Below are 19,022 nucleotides of genomic sequence, written 5' to 3'. Positions count from 1 at the left end.
TTTTATAGTTATGCTTTTAAATGTATATAAATACCAAACATTTGCCATTCACATGAAATTAAATATATAATAAGAAAATATCACACGTCGTGCACCATAAATAAAGGTTTCCATGTACCACGTGACTTGGCTGTCAATAAGGCCACCTCCTACGGGTATGAGGGGCGCCAGCTGATTGTGCAGAATATAATAGTCGAAAGATCGGATATCGCTTCACTCATTTATCCTGATATGTGCAGTATTTACCGGGTAAGTCTATTTGTGATGCTTTCAATTCATTTTAAATAACCGTTTAATGGTCGAATACCGGCTATCTGAACGAGAACTCAACTCAGTACATTTGTCAGATAAATTTTTGCTAACGTTAACTAGGATGCGGGATCGCTGCATCGGCTGAAATTGCATTCAAGCATTTCTCACTACAGTGAGAGGGATCTGTAGCAAGGCCACGTTATGTAGCAGTTCATATGCATATAGCCAAAAAGCTATTTGATATCTCGAATGATCATGAATTAACGCTTGTTACCATAAATCGTTCGTTTTAAAGATACTGTATAAATAATTTCAACCCTCACCACCTCTTGTATGAGAAAAAGGTTGGAGTTAAGGCATTTCTACTTGTCTAGACTTGCCCTTTTGTATTGTCATCTCTAGACTTTACTGTCTAGTACAATTTCTGGTAAATAATTCATCCATAGCAATTATTAGCCATGATCACTTTTAGCTACCTGACAGTTAATTTGGGAGTGAATGTTAAGTGTGGCAATCGGTCATGGGCATTATGCCGCGTTCACGTACTAGTCGAATCTAGGAAATTTCCGGTTGTAGTTATACACGTGTGGTGTTTAACCAGTTAGCATGTCGGACATTTCCGAGTTTCCTAATTCGACTGGCGACTGAACGCGGCATTAGTCAGTGGGCCAAGGTTCAGTGGTATTTCAACAATCGATGTGGGGTGTGGATCTTTTGAAATAAGTGTGAGTGTAATGGGAAAACAATGGTTTAATATATTCAACGTTTGATTCTCATTAAATGGTTTTTCACTGTATTTTGCTTCAGCCATTTTGCTACTTTGTCTTCACAGATACAGGACAGGCCTAAGATTGTGGACTAAAATAAGAACTAACCATGATGTGTGCCGCAGAAAGGAATTGACAGACCTTTTAAATAAGAGATTTGTATTCGAGCTGGAGTCCTCTGCCGTGAACCGCCCTCCCTCCCTGTCTTCTCCCCCGATTGCAACCATGCAGACCAACCCGGTACTGGTGGAGTCTGCGGTGGTCTTCTCTGTGGTGATGTGTGTCCACATGGCCGTGTGGAACCAGCACTCCTGGTGCTGCGTGGCCCTGGTCATCCAGGCCTTCTACGTGCAGCACAAGTGGGACCGCCTGCTCCGTAATGGCAACGCCGTCTTTCAGTGGCGCCTGTCAGCCAACAGCGGCATCGTCCCAGCCGTCATGGTGATGCCCCTGCTGGGTGTGGCGCTGCGGGAGAAGTGCGCCGCCTCGGGGAACGTCTACTTTGAGCGTTTCTCCATGGTGGTCACAGTGACAGGCATGATGCTGGCACTGTTCCTGTCGCTCCTCGCGCTGGGCATCACGAGGCCCGTGCCCACCAACACATGCGTGATCGCGGGCGTGGCGAGCAGTGCCATCCTGTACACGGTGAAGCAGACCCTAACGGTGTCGGAGGTGATTGAGGTTCTGGAGGTGCTGCTGATATTCGTCTACCTGAGTCTGATCGTGCTCTACCTGCTACCGCGCTGCTTCACGCCCGGCGAGGCCCTCCTCATCGTCGGGGGCATCAGCTTCATCGTCAACCAGCTCATAAAGCGCTCACTCAACATGGCTGAGGTCAAAGGGGAGCCAGTCCACTACTTCCTGCCCGTGGTGGTGGTAGGATCTCTTCTCCTAGGGGTGTTTTTTGCCCTGCTCTTCTGCTTCATGGAGTCTGAGACCTGGGTGTCGTCGCTCTTCTTCCATATGATGACGGCTGTGCTGGGCCTGGGGATCCTCATGCCCTGGCTCTCCCTCCTCATCCGCCGCCACCCCATCATGTGGCTTCTGGACTTTGTGACTCTGAACGACAAGCGTCTGTGCCTGCTGGGCTACTGGGTGCTGCTGGCCACGCTGGCCACCCTGGTTGTGCTGCACCAGAACTACCAGCGCCAGTCAGGCTCCAAGAAGCACCAGGCCTCTACGATAGTCAGAAAGTACTTCCACCTCATTGTAGTAGCCACCTTCGTCCCAGGCCTGGTGTATGACCGCCAGCTCCTACACGTGGCGTCCGTGGGCTGCCTGGGGGCCTTCCTGCTCCTGGAGTATGTGCGCTACTTCCGCATCCGCCCGCTGGGTCAACTCCTCCGTCAGTTACTCACCCTGTTCCTGGACGAGCGTGACTCTGGACCTCTCATCCTCACCCACATCTACCTCCTCCTGGGCATGTCCCTGCCTATCTGGCTGTTCCCGGGGCCCTGTGCCCCCAAAGGCATCCTGCCCGGGGCGGGGGGCCTGGTGCCCTACGCCGGGGTGCTGGCGGTGGGTGTGGGGGACACAGTGGCGTCGGTGTTCGGCAGCAGCATGGGCGAGATCCGCTGGCCGGGCACCAAGAAGACAGTGGAGGGCACAGCTACGTCGGTATTCGCCCAGATCATCGCCGTGGCCATCTTCCTCATATTCGACCCCACCATCAATCTGAACTCCACCTACTCATGGATCGTGGGCTCCATCACCATGGTAGCCATGCTGGAGGCCTACACCTCACAGATAGACAACCTGCTGCTGCCGCTCTACCTCTTCATCCTGCTGCTGCTCTGATGACCCCCGTGGAGCACCGCACACAGGTCATGTTTGAGATCGACTACCTTGCAGTCGGCGGCGGCAGACTGACAGATCTGCAAATCATAGTGAGTATCCGTTTAGGATGCAAGGCGATTTGTAGATCAGTTGGTCTTCTCAGTCTGTGATCAGCGGCTGAGCAGATGCACTTAAACACACCCACACGGTCACCTCTTGACCAGAGGTCAGATTGGATAGGCTAACCAATGTAATTTCTGACTTTTAAAGTCTAAGGGAATGTATGGAAATCCTCATTGGATGACTGAGGATTTTTTTGTTTTGTTGCTTTGTGAGAGTAAAAGTTATGATCCGTTGTATTGATGTTGCATTGATAATCTCTCCACTAACATGACCATGTGTGGGAAAATCAATATGGCTGGCACAAAGAAGGATGAAGTACAATCTGATAGCACTGCTAGCTAGGGAATGAGCTTGCAAACATTATGAGAAATACATGAAGCCGGAACATACACTCTAGATTTTGCTCTTCATTTTGTGGGACAACAGCATGACAATAGAATCAGTGATGTTCAGCTAGAATACAACAAGTCGGTTCAACATGCACACTACTGTTTTTCTTTTTTTTTCTTTTCAGTTGCTTGGTTGAGGATAAGGGAAGTTAAATAATTTTGTTTGAGAGCAGGGTCGTATTCATTAGGGCACACCGTAGCAAAATGTTTGGCAACAGAAAATGAAAACGAGCATTCCTCATTGGACAAGTTTGGGGTAGTCCTGCCTTGTTTCAGGCTGTCTTCTTCTGTTTGGTGCCTAACCACTGTTGATAATTGCTGACCCTGGCCATGACCCCACTCTGCAAAGGTGTCTCAGAGTTGGGATATGCAAAAAAATTATACATTTCCAATTCACACATGCGTATTAACACACGTGTACATGTGTGAAATAGGACAAATAGAAGCACCCACATTATTATTATTATTATTAGTGAATATGACCCAGCTCTGTCTTGATGGGGAGGTGGGGGATTCCCCTGAGGGACAGAGGATGAATGTCCCTGAGTCACTGTAACACTCTGAAATCCCAAACTCCTGAATTATACAACAGGAGATGGAGTTCAGTACATTGGACAAAATGTATTTTAGCCGGAATTAAGTTTCCCTGCCCTGATCAGCTGTCATGGCAGACACTGGTAAATGGCACGTTTTAATAAATTGTGATGGGCTTTTTTTTGCTAAAGGAAAACTACCTTTGTACAGCCTTTTGAAGAACATAATTTGATAATTTGTTTTTCAGAGCATTTTTTGTTGTTACAATTTCATCTGACTATAATCTATTTGCATTTCTTGTTGTGGCAATATTACGGACTGATTGCGGGACATATATGCCTTAAAGAAGTATATTTTGTATCACACATTACCTAGTACTGTAGATACTCTAGCTGACAGCATGGTTTGTGTTGAAGTAGACTGATTGATTCTTCAATATGGCAGCAGTTTATACACTTTAGCATGACATTAAACATTTTGAAATCCTTTACTGTAACTTGTATACAGAAATTACCCTACAGTATCTTTTCAGTTTTGTATGAATCCTTTGTCTTTTATCTGGGTGTTTTGATAGGACCCTCTCCAAAATATACATGAATTTCCTTAACGTTCATCCCCCCCAAAAAATCTGATTTGTATATTGGAAATAAATTGTAGAGATGATATAACAGGGCCACATGTATCATGAACATATTGAATTCATGTTTTGTTAAATTTAGAAATGATTAAATTCATTTCCTGACAGTGTTTATAAGCTGCAGGAAGGTATGTATTTATGGTGTAATGAAAGTAACTACATGTACCTTTTAAAAATTAAATCAGCTAACATTGAGATGCTATACTAGTTATCTGTAGATGCATCTTTCGCTATCTGGCTGTGTTTAGACAGGCAGCCCAATTCTGCTGATCTTTTTCCACTAATTAGTCTTGACCAATCAGATCAGCTCTTTTGCCAATAATTGGGCAAAATATCAGAATTGATCTGCCTGTGTAAATGCCTCTGAGTCAGACATGTCACATCAAACTACAACTGTCCATAGTAGTGGAGGCTGCTGAGGGGAGGATGACTCATAATGTCTGGAATGGAGCGAATGTAATGGCATCAAACACATGGGGACCATGTATTTGATACCAATCTGCTCCAGCCATTACCAGAAGCCCATCCTCCCCAAATAAGGTGCCACCAACCGCCTGTGGTCCATAGGAGCCTCTGCGTTCCCATAGCCTAGTTAAACTAGACGGAAATTGGCACTCAAACAATAGAGTGCACATTGAGTCTGGTACAGCCAGGCTCCAATTCCACTTCCTCCAGTTTACTGTGCATTCTGGAGAGACCTCTTTTTATAATGTTTGTTTACTTGTTTTTTTCAGCATGGAACTGACAGTATTTGATGAATCTGTAATAAATAAGTAGTATTTTGTTTGTTGCCTTTTCCAATAATCCGTAATGATAATTTATGAGCTTGTTCTTGCCTTTGACGGGAAACACTTGTATTGCATGGCAGATTGTTGCATCATTAAAGGCCTTTTATGCTAGATGTTTGTCTGTTTTTCATCCAGAGATAGCAGGGTATATTTGTGGGCATAATGTCTCACATTGATCTATCAGGAAGACATACCTTGATAAGGCAAACTGTGTTTCTGATCAGATAGAAGATATGTTGGATACTTAAGGGAATCTGAATGAGATTAACTGCTAAAACACATGTGATTTGAATTAACTGTTCTACACACAAACACATTGGTTCATTGCTCACTTCAGTGTGCTACTACTAAATGTTCACTCATCTTATAAAGCCTAATTACATGTCTTCTGACTAATACCCTGAAGCACGTGCACACACACAGGCAGCCCAATTCTGATAATTGTTTTCACTAACTGGTCTTTTGACCAATCAGATCAGCTCTGAAAGATCTGATGTGATCGGTAAAAAGATTAGAATTGTCTGTCTGTGTAAACATTGCCATGTTGATTCATTGCTCACGACAGTGTCCCACTACGGCTGTGTTTAAGCAGCCCAATCTTTTTTGCACAAATTGGTCTTTTGACCAATCAGATCTTTTCACATAGGCTTTTTTTCAGAGCTGATCTGATTGGTCAAAAGACCAATTAGTGAAAAAAAATTGAATTGGGCTGCCTGTGTAAACAACCCTAGATGCCCACTCATTTTATTGTAGAAGCCTAATTGCAAATCTTCTGACCAATGTCCTGAAGCGCACACACCTGGGAAATAACAGAGGTGTCTTTATATCACTGGGTCCAAATGTAACCATATTTAGGTTGACTAAACCATGACCACATTTCAACAGCCCCTTTCTGACCCTGTACCACTGGCAACCTGGGCTCTGCTGGTCACTTTATCATGGCGTTAAGCCAGGATCAATCCGATTGCAGGTTATAGGCGTTGCATATTTTAAGACATTGTTGTTCGATTCACGGTAAACACTGCATGTCTTCTCGATCGTAAATCTCCTTTTAAAATCCGCAATGCGCGATCAGATTGAATCCCGGCCCTAGTCAAGAATGTTTTAGTTTTTTTCAGGAGTGAGGCTGAGAAAACGATGTGATGCTGAAAAAACGATGCTGTCAAGTAGTAGAAAAGTTTATAATACCAGAAAAGAGAACGTCAAAAACATTTAATCTGGAGGGGATAATTTGTTTATTTAATCTTCTCTATGGACAAGTGAAGGTGTCTGCCTCTGTCCATCCATTCAGTGTAGTGGCAGACAGAGGGAACCAGGATTACTTGGTGTACAGGGCAGGGAAAGGAAGCTCCTCTGTGGGCTGTAACCTGTCAAAAAAGAGTGAGGAACACCTTTATCTCAACACCTTCTTATATCCCCCCGAATCGCTTACTGTATTTATTTCAATGTATCAGAAGTGTACAGCGTGACGCCAATGCCTCAGATGTGTGCTATTCTGTGAAAGACCTGACGAAGATCCATTTGGAACACTGTCACTAACCAATAACAAGGTGTATATTTAAGCAATAAGGTCCGAAGTGGTGTGGTATATGGCCAATATACCACGGCTAAGGGCTGTTCTTACACGCAACGCGGAGTGCCTGGACACAGCCCTTAGCCGTGGTATATTGGCCATATCACAAACCCCAGAGGAGCCTTATTGCTATTATAAACTGGTTACCAATGTAATTAGAGCAGTAAAACGAAATATTTTGTCCTACCCGTGGTATATGTTCTGATATACCATAGCCTTCAGAATTCAGGGCTCAAACCACCCAGTTTATAATTAAGCAATAAGGCCCGAGGGGGTGTGGTCTATGGCCAATATACCCCGGCTAAGGGCTGTTCTTATGTACGATGCAACGCGGAGTGCCTGGCCATATTGGCCATATACCACAAACCCCCGAGGTGCCTTATTGCTATTATAAACTGGTTACCAACGTAATTAGAGCAGTAAAAATAAATGCTTTGTCCTACCCGTGGTATACAGTGCATTTGGAAAGTATTCAGACCCCTTCACTTTTTCCACATTACAGCCTTATTCTAAAATGGAATATATATGTATATATCATCCTTGAGATGTTTCTACAACTTGATTGGAGTCCACATGTGGTAAATTCAATTGATTGGACATGATTTGGAAAGGCACACACCTGTCTATATAAGGTCCCACAGTTGACAGGGAGTGTCAGAGCAAAAACCAAGCCATGAGGTCGAAGGAATTGTCAGTAGAGCTCCGAGACAGGATTGTGTCGAGGCACAGATCTGGGGAAGGGGACCAAAAAATGTCTGCAGCATTGAAGGTCCCCAAGAACACAGTGGCCTCCATTATTATTCAATGGAAGAAGTTTGGAACCACCAAGACTCTTCCTAGAGCTGGCCACCTGGTCAAACTGAGCAATCGGGAGAAATGGCCTTGGTCAGGGAGGTGTCCAAGAACCCGATGGTCACTCTGACAGAGCTCCAGAGTTCCTCTGTGGAGATGGGAGAACCTTCCAGAAGGACAACATCTCTGCAGCACTCCACCAATCAGGCCTTTATGGTAGAGTGGTCAGACGTAAGCCACTCCACAGTAAAAGGCACTTGACAGCCTGCTTGGAGATTGCCAAAAGGCACCTAAAGGACTCTCAGACCATTAGAAACAAGATTATCTGGTCTGATGAAACCAAGATTGAACTATTTGGCCTGAATGCCAAGCATCACGTCTGGAAGAAACCTGGCACCATCCCTAAGGTGAAGCACGGTGGTGGCAGCATCATGCTGTGGGGATGTTTTTCAGCGGCAGGGACTGGGAGACTCAGGATCAAGGGAAAGATGACTCGAACAAAGTACAGAGAGATCCTTGATGAAAACCTGCTCCAGAGCACTCAGGACCTCAGACTGGGGCGATGGTTCACCTTCCAACAGGACAACAGCCCAAAGCACACAGCCCAGACAACGCAAGAGTGGCTTCGGGACAAGTCTCTGAATGTCCTTGAGTGGCCCATCCAGAGCCCGGACTTGAACCTGATCGAACATATCTGGAGAGACCTGAAAATAGCTGTGCAGCGACACTACCCATCCAACCTGACAGAGCTTGAGAGGATCTGCAGAGAAGAATGCGAGAAACTCCCCAAATACTGGTGTACCAAGCTTGTAGCATCTTACCCAAGAAGACTCGAGGCTGTAATCGCTGTCAAAGGTGCTTCAACAAAGTACTGAGTAAAGGGTCTGAATACTTATGTAAATGTAATATTTAAGTTTATTTTTAATACACTTGCAAAAACTTGTTTTTGATGTATCATTATGTGGTAGTGTGTGTAAATTGATGAGGGGGAAAAAACGATTTAATCAATTTTAGAATAAGGCTGTAACGTAGCAAAATGTGGAAAAAGTCAAGTGGTCTGAATACTTTCCGAATGCACTGTATATGGGCTGATATACCACGGCTGTCAGCCAATAAGAAATTCAGGGTTCGAACCACCCAGTTCATAATTGAGCATTGACTATGCAGGACATACTCTATTACATATTTTCCTGGATTATGTGTATTTGACTTCATAGGAAGAGAACATTGTCATACACTCACCAGTTCTCAGGGCTCCATTTTGTCTTCTGAGACTCCATGATGTGGAAAGTGTAGACATGTCGCGATTTTTCTGACACGTTCTGCTCACTTTTATGGACAACTTCTCCATCAATCAACACCACCCCACCTGAGCAGAGACAAAATAGATAGACAGTTACTTACTAACCTGCTATCAATGTTTCTCTACGGAACAGTCATGAACCTGACAGACCAGTTTTCAAGTCAACTGTGCATGTTGATACTTTCTGATTGTAACTCAGCTTTAACGGTTACTAAAGACTCAAAGGTCAATGAAGTGTTAACTGGCTGTGTGCTTCAGTCTGTACCACTCAGTACCCTTTGACCCCCACTCCACCCTGCTCCCTCTAACACAGTGGAAAAGACAACAGTGCAGACACTACAAACTGAGGTCTGTTTTGCAGTTATTAACCAACCCTTTTGAGGTCAGTGTCCCTGATGTCAAGAGCGGGGCACACTTTGGTTTATTTTATGTAAATATTATGTGACCCACCATTACAGGCCAGTTGACAGTCAGCAGTAGAAATGAGCAACATACCTTTTTTGACAGGTGCAGGTATGAACAGCTTATCGTTATAGGTTGCCTCTCTCCCAACAAAGTCTGTCAGGGGATAGGTGCCTTCAGGGGTCCGAACCATACGTCGGGTGATACCATCTAGAGGGAAGGGGGAGATCATGGTTTGAATTACATGCTAACTCCTTAGGGGGGCACCCCTGTTATTCAAAACCTGGTTGAGACTGATGAAGGCAGTGGTTCTCAATTTACTTGAACTTGTTTTGAAATCTCAAAGGAGGAGCTGAGATAAATAACCAGTCCCGGGTCTTGGCACCAATGACTAATGAATCATTAGTGCCTTACTGTTGTGTGAGCCGGGGATGAACCACAAGCAGCCATTGTCCAGGGTGGCATCCTCCAGGGCGATCCACACGCCCATCACCCTGCCCAGGGGCTCCGTGTGGAGGAATGTAGCATCTTGGTGGGGCATCACTGACAAACAGGCAGGCAAAGTGCCATATGGGGTTCAAAATACACACACACACAAAATCACAGACACAGAAACTCTACAGTATTCGTAAACAGTTCTTTTCTTTTCTTCTCCTCCACGATTCTTACCTTCTCCACCGATCCCTGGTTGCTGAAAAACACAACGGAGTAATGTCAGAACCAGTTACCACACTTTCTAAAGAGAAAGTCAGACTAGTGAAAGGTAAAAAGCTGGTGTGCACTCTACCTTGAAAATGTACATGCTTTGCAAAATCACAGGACTCTTCAGACCAAGCTTCTTGGCTATACCCTGGGAGACAAACAGAGCAGTCAAATCAAATCAAATTTTATAAGTCACATGCGCCGAATACAACAGATGTAGACCTTACAGTGAAATGCTTACTTACGAGCCCCTAACCGACAGTCCAGTTTAAAAAAAATACAGATAAGAGATAAGTCTGTATTATTCAGTGTTAGTCTGACTGTAACAGTTTCTGTTGTGTCCTTTACTGACTAGCTGCTTAAGGAATTCTCACCTGAATCTTGGGTGAATGAGTGGCAGTTTTGTATAAAGGCTCATAGGCATGGAGTGCTATTGGAGATGAAATAGGATCATCAATACTGTAGATTACTGGATACTAGATCTATCTGATAGTCTTGGCAAAAAATGTTATCAAAACTTTTGAAAGATAAGCACAACATCTATTCAAAGATTTGAAACTCACCATGTCCAATTTTGTTGAGAGATTGTTCTTTTGGCACGGTGAAATCTCCTATAAAGCAAGTGACACTTAGCTGTCAATCAATGTCAAATAAATCCAACACATTCTATATTGCATCACATTTCAGTGAGTTGAGAGATTAACCTTGACTCATAATAAGGCCTCACCTTTATCATCAAAAACTCCTTTCTCAAAGAAGAAGCGGATCTTATCTCCACTGGTGATGAAGTAGTCAGCGTTTCCCTGCAGATAGATAAGGATAAGGTATTCCAGCTGTAAGATCAAATCACATTTTTTTTGTGGCGAATACAACAGGTTTACCTTACCTTCACCTTACCGTGAAATGCTTACTTACAAGCCTTTAACCAACAATGCAGTTCAAGATTTACTAAATAATATTTACAAAATAAACTAAAGTAAACAATGAAATAAAAAGTAACAAAATAACGAGGCTATATACAGGGGGTACCGAGTCAATGTGCGGGGGTACAGGTTAGTCGAGGTCATTTGTACATGTAGGTAGGGGTAAAGTGCCTATGCATAGATAAAACAGCGAGTAGCAGCAGTGTAAAAACAAAGGGGGAGGGTGTCAATGTAAACAGTCCAGGTGGCCTTTTGATTAATTGTTCAGCAGTCTTATGGCTTGGGGGTAGAAACTGTGAAGGAGCCTTTTGGACCTAGACTTGGCGCTCCGGTATCACTTGCCGTGCGGTAGCAGAGAGAACAGTCTATGACTAGGGTGACTGGAGTCTTTGACATTTTTTTGGCCTTTCCTCTGACACCGCCTAGTATATAGGTCCTGGATGGCAGGAAGCATGGCCCCAATGATGTACTGGGCCGTACGCACTACCCTCTGTAGTGCCTGACGGTCGGTCGGCTGCCGAGCAGTTGGTATACCAGGCGGTGATGCAACCAATCAGGATGCTCGATGGTGCAGCTGTAGAACCTTTTGAGGATCTGGGGACCCATGCCAAATCTTTTCAGTCTCCTGAGGGGGAAAATGTGTTGTCGTGCCCTCTTCACAACTGTCTTGGTGTGTTTGGATCATGATAGTTTCTTGGTGATGTGGACACCAAGGAACTTGAAACTCTCAACCCACTCTACTGCAGCACCGCCAATGTGTATTCGGCCCTCCTTTTCCTGTAGTCCACGATCAGCTCCTTTGTCTTGCTCACGTTGAGGGAAAGGTTGTTGTCCTGGTACCACACTGCCAGATCTCTGACATATCTCTCCCTATAGGCCGTCTCATCGTTGTCGGTGATCAGGCACTGTTGTGTCGTCAGCAAACTTAATGATGATGTTGGAGTCGTGCTTGGCCATGCAGTCGTGGGTGAACATGGAGTACAGGAGGGGACTATGCACGCACCCCTGAGGGGGCCCCGTGTTGAGGATCAGCGTGGCAAATGTGTTGTTGAACGCTGAAGTCAATGAACAGCATTTGTAACGGATAAAGTTATACTGTTACACATTCTCACATAGGTGTTCATTTTATCCAGGTGGGGAAGGGCAGTGTGGAGTGCGATAATGTAACACAGGTGACAGCCAGGGTCACACATGAGCGTTGGCAAAGGAATTACTATAAAGACAATTCTAGAGGGAGGAAATGCATAGGAGGGAATAAAGAACCTTACCTGCATCTTTATAATGTTAATAGTTAGACATGGAGAAGACACATGGTTGGGTCAAATGGTGTAGAAAGCAAACCTGTTCACTCAATGTAGGCTACAGCAGACATAATCAATTCCTGTGCAATCCCACCAGGCACAGATGTCAGTTGGGTGAGAAAAAATGCCCCTTATGTTGATTACTTTTTGCAAATCGAAATCAGTTTTCCAAGTTGATTCAATGTCAACACATTTAATTTTTTTCTTGAAATAACGTGGAAGTAACGTTGAATCAACCAGTTTTGCCCAGTGGGATGTTAACCTGTGTTTTCAACTGCTCGTCGTGATTGGTGGAGAACTGGATCCGACAATGTTCTGGAACGTCCATCCGGTCCACGATCTCTCCCATCCTCAGCCGGAGCTCATCACACTCCGCCGGGCTGAGGAGCCCATCCAGGATCAGGTACCCGTCCTCCTGGTACTGTTGAAAAGGTCCAGAAAGTATTCACCGCCACAGTATATGCACACTAGAGTCCTATAGAAATACATTATTTGGATTTTCACAAGTTAGTTTCGTTTTTTAATTAGAATTGTAGCCGAGGTCTTTGCAGCAGCTGAAGTTATGTAAGGGTCGCTGATGGTCTACAATGAATTCAGTGAGTAGGCCGCATCTGCTACGTAGTAAATCACTTGAATCACGGGCATGCAAGTTGCATTTTCACTGTATGGACAAAAATGTAGCCTATAAATTAAATGCTTCTCATATCTGTGCAGCCTACAGGATAAGTAACGGATTTACTGAAATTATATAAGTGACGACAGCCATCGCTATGAGAGCCATTACTACGCAGGCTTGACAGTAAATACAATACAAAATAATTATAAATATATACGCTTAGGTCTACATTTTAGGCTGACCTTTTTCGCATCTTGATCTGTTAGAAAGTCCATGCTGAAAACTCCAAATTAAGCTCCGTATCCAATTTAACCGGGTTCTCCTGGTCTAAACTGCTTAGAAGTACCACGTGATGTAGACGTCTAACTCGATTAAAATGTAACAGGATTTTTAACCATTTCGATGCTGCTGCTCAGGACCTACGCCTACCTGTATCTGCAATTCATCCCCAAACGCCAACCCCTCCAAACGCTTGAACTGGATAGTGGGCATTCTTTAAGACTGTTGTACATTGGCTGTTGCTGAGATTTTAAAGGCTGGTTTCCCAGATTAGGCCTATAGTTCTGGACTAAAAGGGTACTTTGAATGGAGATTCTCCATTGACAATTGTTTTGAATTGGGGATCGATATCAGTAGGCAAGTCATTAATGGAAATGAATACATGGAGACAGTGATAAGTGTTTTACTTTATCATTTATATCAGAATGGTAAAAAAAAAAATAGGCACGGTAAAACAACTGTTGTGGTGTTGTCAAGGCTCAAATATTCCATTGTTACAAGAGTCTGGGGCATTCATCATTTCTCCACTAAGAAAGCCAGTGTTCCCTCATTTTGGCAACGACGTGAAAACCTATCATTACATGGGCAACACTGATGTAGAAGAGATACAGATTGTCATTTGCCCATTAACTTTTGACAGGTCCATGTTATGTTTTTACACTTAAATGAAACAAGAGCAACATTATAGTGCCGCCCAATGTGGGTGGCATACAGTATATGAACATGACATAAAATGTGTGGGTTGAGATGTTGACCAGACTGTCCAAGCAGATGGAAAGGAACCAAAACCTGACAGGAACTAAAGCCAGCACACATCAGGGCCCTTACAATGCCAGCCAGCAAAACATCAAAGAAAGAAAAAGATACAGGCTTGTACCAACTGATCTCATTCAGTTGGCTGACAGAAATATGTATCATTGTCCTGTTGACCACCCAAAGTATGGCTTATAAGAAATAAAAACCATTTTTTTTACAGACAATGTGCATTTCCGTAGCCCTACCCAATATTGAGAGAGCATGCCATGTCCGTGTCATTTGTTAATGCTACGGAGATATCACAAAACTAAATTGTATTTGTCACATGCTTCGTAAACAGGTGTAGACTAACAGTGAAATGCTTACTTACGACCCTTCATAACATCGCAGAGGGAAAAATAACACGATGAATGAATACACAATGAATAAAGATGGCATTAGTTAGGTGATAACTTGGCTATGTTATTATCAACTAAGCCAAGTACAATATGTAATAAGAAGCCTTTATCTCAGACTCCCTGAACTGTTTCCATAGGCTGTGTTTTTTAGACCAACTTTTGAACTCTATCATGAACCATATCGTGTAGTATCATGAACCCCCTATTAAAAAGTAGGTCGTTTGCCTATTTATGCATATGCAATAAGAGTTAACCTAGAAACTATTCCCCAAAACAGGTAAAATACATAATCATGAGAAGCATCAATGCTGCTTAGACTATGTTTTGGTATGCTACCCAAATGATACACAATGTGGTTAAATGACTGGCCATTAAGAGTCAGAAAATTCTAATATTTTGATGGTAATACACACAACCGTACAGCATTATTTTTTACATTACAAAAAATTTTAGAAAATGACAGTGAACACTTTCCTCTATTACTCAGACCTCCCGCAGGAGGGCGCTCCACCCACACTGGATGCACAGGACTGTTGAAATAAGGCGAGCGTTGCATAGCTCGAGCACTGAACACCATTTCTGACCAGTCTGAGAACTTGAATGTTGCTTATGAAAACAAGCATTCAGTAACTCTGAAAAAACACATTAAATAAAGGAATGTTGGGATGCATACATGTAAAATAACATTCACAACAGTCACATTGCTGATGGGAGATAAAAGTGATGGGATGATAAAATAAAAATAGGATGTGTGCAGTGAAAGGTGTTGTTTTACAGGGTCAGCCATAGTAATATGGTGCCTCTGTAGCACTTTAGGGTTAAGTGCCTTGCTCAAGGGCACAGACAGATTTTTCACCTTGTCGGCTCAGGACTTCAAACCAGTGACCTTCCAGTTACTGGCCCAATGCTCAAACCGCTTGGCTACCTGCTACCCTTGCGTTCAACTGTTGTGACCATGGCATGACTACCTACAGTACCTAACATACTGGCACAGTCCTATATAGATCCTATACAGATGTTACATTATACCCTGATGAAGACATTTATGTCCAACGTTTCGACAGACAAGCTATTTTTGCATCCGAGCTCCTCGCCTTTATTTAAGTGTTCCACTCCGCTGGCCAGCACCTCGCCTAAATAGGTGTGTGTTTCTTTTGCCTCCAGATCTAACCGCTTGGCTACCTGCTACCTTTGCGGTCAACTGTTGTGACCATGGCATGACTACCTACAGTACCGAACATACTGGCACAGTCCTATACAGATGGGGGGGGGGGGGGATGTACAGTAGAGGTTGTCTCCAACCACTGATACAGGATCAGATCTTATTTAATCTCCCTAATGACTAAGCTCATGAGGGTACTGCAATCTGACCCTAGACCATGCAACATGTACCTTGAGCCGAACAGAAACCGTTCCTACAGTGACGTGATCGGGGGAAGCATTTTCTGTGGGTCACACACACTTCCGGTCACACTTTGTTGATAAGCAACTGCTTGCGAAGGTTACAGTTAGGGATATATTAAGGGTTAGGTCTAAGTTAAGGGTTAAGGTTAGGGCGGCAGGTAGCCTAGCAGTTAAGAGCGTTGGGCCAGTCGCTGGTTTGAATCCCCAAGCAGACTAGGTGAGAAATCTGTTGATGTGCCCTTGAGTAAGGCACTTAACCCTATTTGCGCCTGTATGTAGATCTGGATAAGAGCCTCTGCTAAATGACTAAAATATAATGTAATTGGTTAGGGCTAGCAGATAGTTAGCTGAAATGTAACTTAGTCTGTAGAACATATACAGATGGACTATCCAAATAAAATGTTACCACACTTCCTAGTTCCACTGCTCTGTAAACACTTTGCTGACCTCACCCTCCACCTGTTTCCTCCATGGCGACATACTGGAGGGGGAGGGGGGTTGTGAAATAGAAGTTTGAAATCTCTCTGTGCTTTTTAGGGGGGAATGCCTAATCTTGTGATTAAGGGAAGTGAGTGTTCCCACTGTGTTGAAGGTCAGTACAAGTACAGGTCAGGATAAAAACAGATTTTTAATTTGTTGGGGAGGGCTATGGAAAAGGATAAAAAGCTGGAGCATTAGATCTGGTTAGATACAAATAGTTCAGTGTAAAAACAATACATTTATAGAGTTAGACGTGATACAGAAGAATAGCATGTAACCACTACCTCAGCTGAACAGAAAGAGGCTTACACAAAGAGGGGGATTCTTTATGACGCTATATGGCTTTTAAAGAATGACAGTAATTATATACAACAATATATTCTTAAATATATTATCCTGTTCTATTATCAGAATCTCAATTTTCTTCTCCGATTCAGTCAGCGCTAACTGTTACCATATTTACCCCTTCAAACCTGTGCCGCTGTGAATCAATGAGCTCTCCAGTGAAGCCCTGAGATAGTCCTATGGTACTCTCAAAACAGTTTGTTAAGATAGCTCAACCACATCAATCATAACAGCCCGTTTAAGGAATGACCTGTGGTGTAGCTGTTTGCAGTTGTTTTCAAATGTTTCGAAAAGTTTGGAACATGTCAGAGAATAATACTTCAACATTAAAGTAGGTCTGTATTCAACCACCCAAGTCTCGACCAGCGAGCCTCTGCTCTGGGATTGTGTGTTCTTCTCTGATGCACTCTTACTCTGTGAGCGTTGCTCCAGCCTTTTAGAGCTGGGCTCTAGCCTTTACTAACAAATGCAAGACTGAGGCCTTTTCAGAACGGAGCAGGACTCAAAACACCCATTGGTAACCTTGCAAAAAGGGCAGTTATGTATGTAGTTATTACATTTAAAAAATTGTCAACAAATATGAATTAATCTCACTTTCCTCCAAAGTGAAGCTTCCCTCTCCTTTTAAAATAACTTGGAACAGCTGGTAAGAATAATAATACCATGTAAAGTCTTGAAACATAAATGTACAACATTATAAGCTATACATTTGTCTGCATATTTAGCAAAATCATGAACATGATGGTTGTAATGACACAGCGTGGGACATACATTACAGTACCAGAAAGGGAAGGCCATATTAGTAACAAGAGTTGCCTGGCTGGTCTTAAAGGAATCACCTTTGGTGGCAATTGACCTCTAATGTTCTCTACTCCAAGTCCATTCAATAAAAAAGTATCTCTTCGATATTCATGCAGAATATACCGCACAAATGTGTTCTGTATAAGCCAATGATGTATCCACGGTCACTGTTTTGGAGTGCAAATATCTGGGTTGTTTTCTTTAGGGCACACGGTAACAAACATTTATAAATGTTTTGCAGAAAACTAAAATTTGTGTTATTTTTGGACAAGTCCAGGTAGTTTCAGTCCATTTCCCACTATTTGGTGCATAATAAAACAGGGCCCTGCTTTGGTTGCATCGGCCATAGTGTTTCATTAACCAGTCAGATCCTGCGTCCTCTCACTGGCGTTTGGATAAACAGACTCGTGGACTGTATTAGAGGTCGATCGATTAATCGGTATGGCCGATTAATTAGGGCCGATTTCAAGTTTTCATAACAAATTGGAAATCGGTATTTTTTTTACACCTTTATTTAACTAGGCAAGTCAGTTAACACATTCTTATTTTCAATGACGGCCTAGGAACGGTGGGTTAACTGCCTTGTTCAGGGGCAGAACGACAGATTTTTACCTTGTCAGCTCGGGGATTCGTTTTTGCAACCTTCCGGTTACTAGTCCAACGCTCTAACCACCTGCATTACATTGCACTCCACGAGGAGCCTGCGTGGCAGGCTGACTACCTGTTACGCGAGGGCAGCAAGAAGCCAAGGTAAGTTGCTAGCTAGCATTAAACTTATAAAAAACAAATCAATCTTCACATAATCACTAGTTAACTACACATGGTTGATGATATTACTAGTTTATCTAGCGTGTCCTGCGTTGCATATAATCGATGCGGTGCCTGTTAATTTCTCATCGAATCACAGCCTACTTTGCCAAACAGGTGATGATTTAGCACTGTCGTTGCACCAAACCTAACCATAAATATCAATGCCTTTCTTTAAAAATCAATACACAAGTATATATTTTTAAACCTGCATATTTAGTTAACATTGCCTGCTAACATGAATTTCTTATAATTAGGGAAATTGTGTCACTTCTTTTGTGTTCCGTGCAAGCAGTCAGGGTATATGCAGCAGTTTGGGCCGCCTGGCTCGTTGAACTGTGTGAAGTCCATTTATTCCTAACAAAGACCGTAATTAATTTGCCAGAATTGTACATAATTATGACATAACATAGAAGGTTGTACAATGTAACAGCAATATTTAGACTTAGGGATGCCACCCGTTAGATAAAATACGGAACGGTTTTGTATTTCACTGAAAGAATAAACGTTTTGTTTTCGAAATGATCGTTTCCGGATTTGACCATATTAATGAACAAAGGCTCGTATTTCTGTGTGTTATTATGTTATAATTAAGTCTATGATTTGATATAGCAGTCTGAGCGATGGTAGGCAGCAGCAGGCTCGTAAGCATTCATTCAAACAGCACTTTCGTGCATTTTGCCAGCAGCTCTTCGCAATGCTTCAAGCATTGAGCTGTTTATGACTTCAAGCCTATCAACTCCCGAGATTAGGCTGGTGTAACCGATGTGAAATGGCTAGCTAGTTAGCGGGGTGCGCGCTAATAGCATTTCAAATTGGTGACGTCACTCGCTCTGAGACTTGGAGTAGTTGTTCCCTTGCTCTGCAAGGGCCG

At 43.2% G+C, this 19,022-nt stretch overlaps 2 protein-coding genes across 2 annotated transcripts; one reads left to right on the top strand and one right to left on the bottom strand.

Annotated features, from left to right (window-relative positions):
• The first annotated feature begins 129 nt into the window (after positions 1-129).
• Positions 130-5,377, top strand: dolk (dolichol kinase). Its single transcript, XM_071351811.1, has 2 exons — positions 130-249; positions 1,085-5,377. The coding sequence occupies exon 2, from the start codon at positions 1,245-1,247 to the stop codon at positions 2,814-2,816; it is 1,572 nt and encodes a 523-aa protein (XP_071207912.1). The 5' UTR covers positions 130-249; positions 1,085-1,244; the 3' UTR covers positions 2,817-5,377.
• Positions 5,378-6,477: 1,100 nt separating this feature from the next.
• On the bottom strand, positions 6,478-13,274 carry phyhd1 (phytanoyl-CoA dioxygenase domain containing 1). Its single transcript, XM_071351179.1, has 11 exons — positions 13,121-13,274; positions 12,525-12,683; positions 10,766-10,841; positions 10,602-10,649; positions 10,413-10,468; positions 10,124-10,186; positions 10,006-10,027; positions 9,751-9,879; positions 9,430-9,546; positions 8,874-9,000; positions 6,478-6,633 (listed from the first exon to the last, which is right to left on the bottom strand). Exons 1-11 carry the CDS (start codon positions 13,151-13,153, stop codon positions 6,585-6,587), a joined length of 879 nt encoding a protein of 292 aa, XP_071207280.1. The 5' UTR covers positions 13,154-13,274; the 3' UTR covers positions 6,478-6,584.
• Between the last annotated feature and the right edge of the window lie 5,748 nt (positions 13,275-19,022).

Source organism: Salvelinus alpinus, chromosome 18, assembly GCF_045679555.1.
Source record: "Salvelinus alpinus chromosome 18, SLU_Salpinus.1, whole genome shotgun sequence".
Lineage (NCBI taxonomy): Eukaryota > Metazoa > Chordata > Actinopteri > Salmoniformes > Salmonidae > Salvelinus > Salvelinus alpinus.
Note: the sequence above shows the minus strand (reverse complement) of the source record. Positions and strands in the feature narration are given on the sequence as shown.

Excerpts from the sequence above, each read along its gene's own strand:
- dolk (XM_071351811.1), top strand. The coding sequence starts at position 1,245 with ATGCAGACCAACCCGGTACTGGTGGAGTCTGCGGTGGTCTTCTCTGTG.
- phyhd1 (XM_071351179.1), bottom strand. The coding sequence starts at position 13,153 with ATGGACTTTCTAACAGATCAAGATGCGAAAAAG. Across the intron at positions 10,028-10,123 it reads AAAGCATGTACATTTTCAAG|CAACCAGGGATCGGTGGAGA; the intron begins GTAGAGTGCACA and ends TGTGTTTTTCAG. Across the intron at positions 6,634-8,873 it reads AAATGGAGCCCTGAGAACTG|GTTACAGCCCACAGAGGAGC; the intron begins GTGAGTGTATGA and ends CTTTTTTGACAG.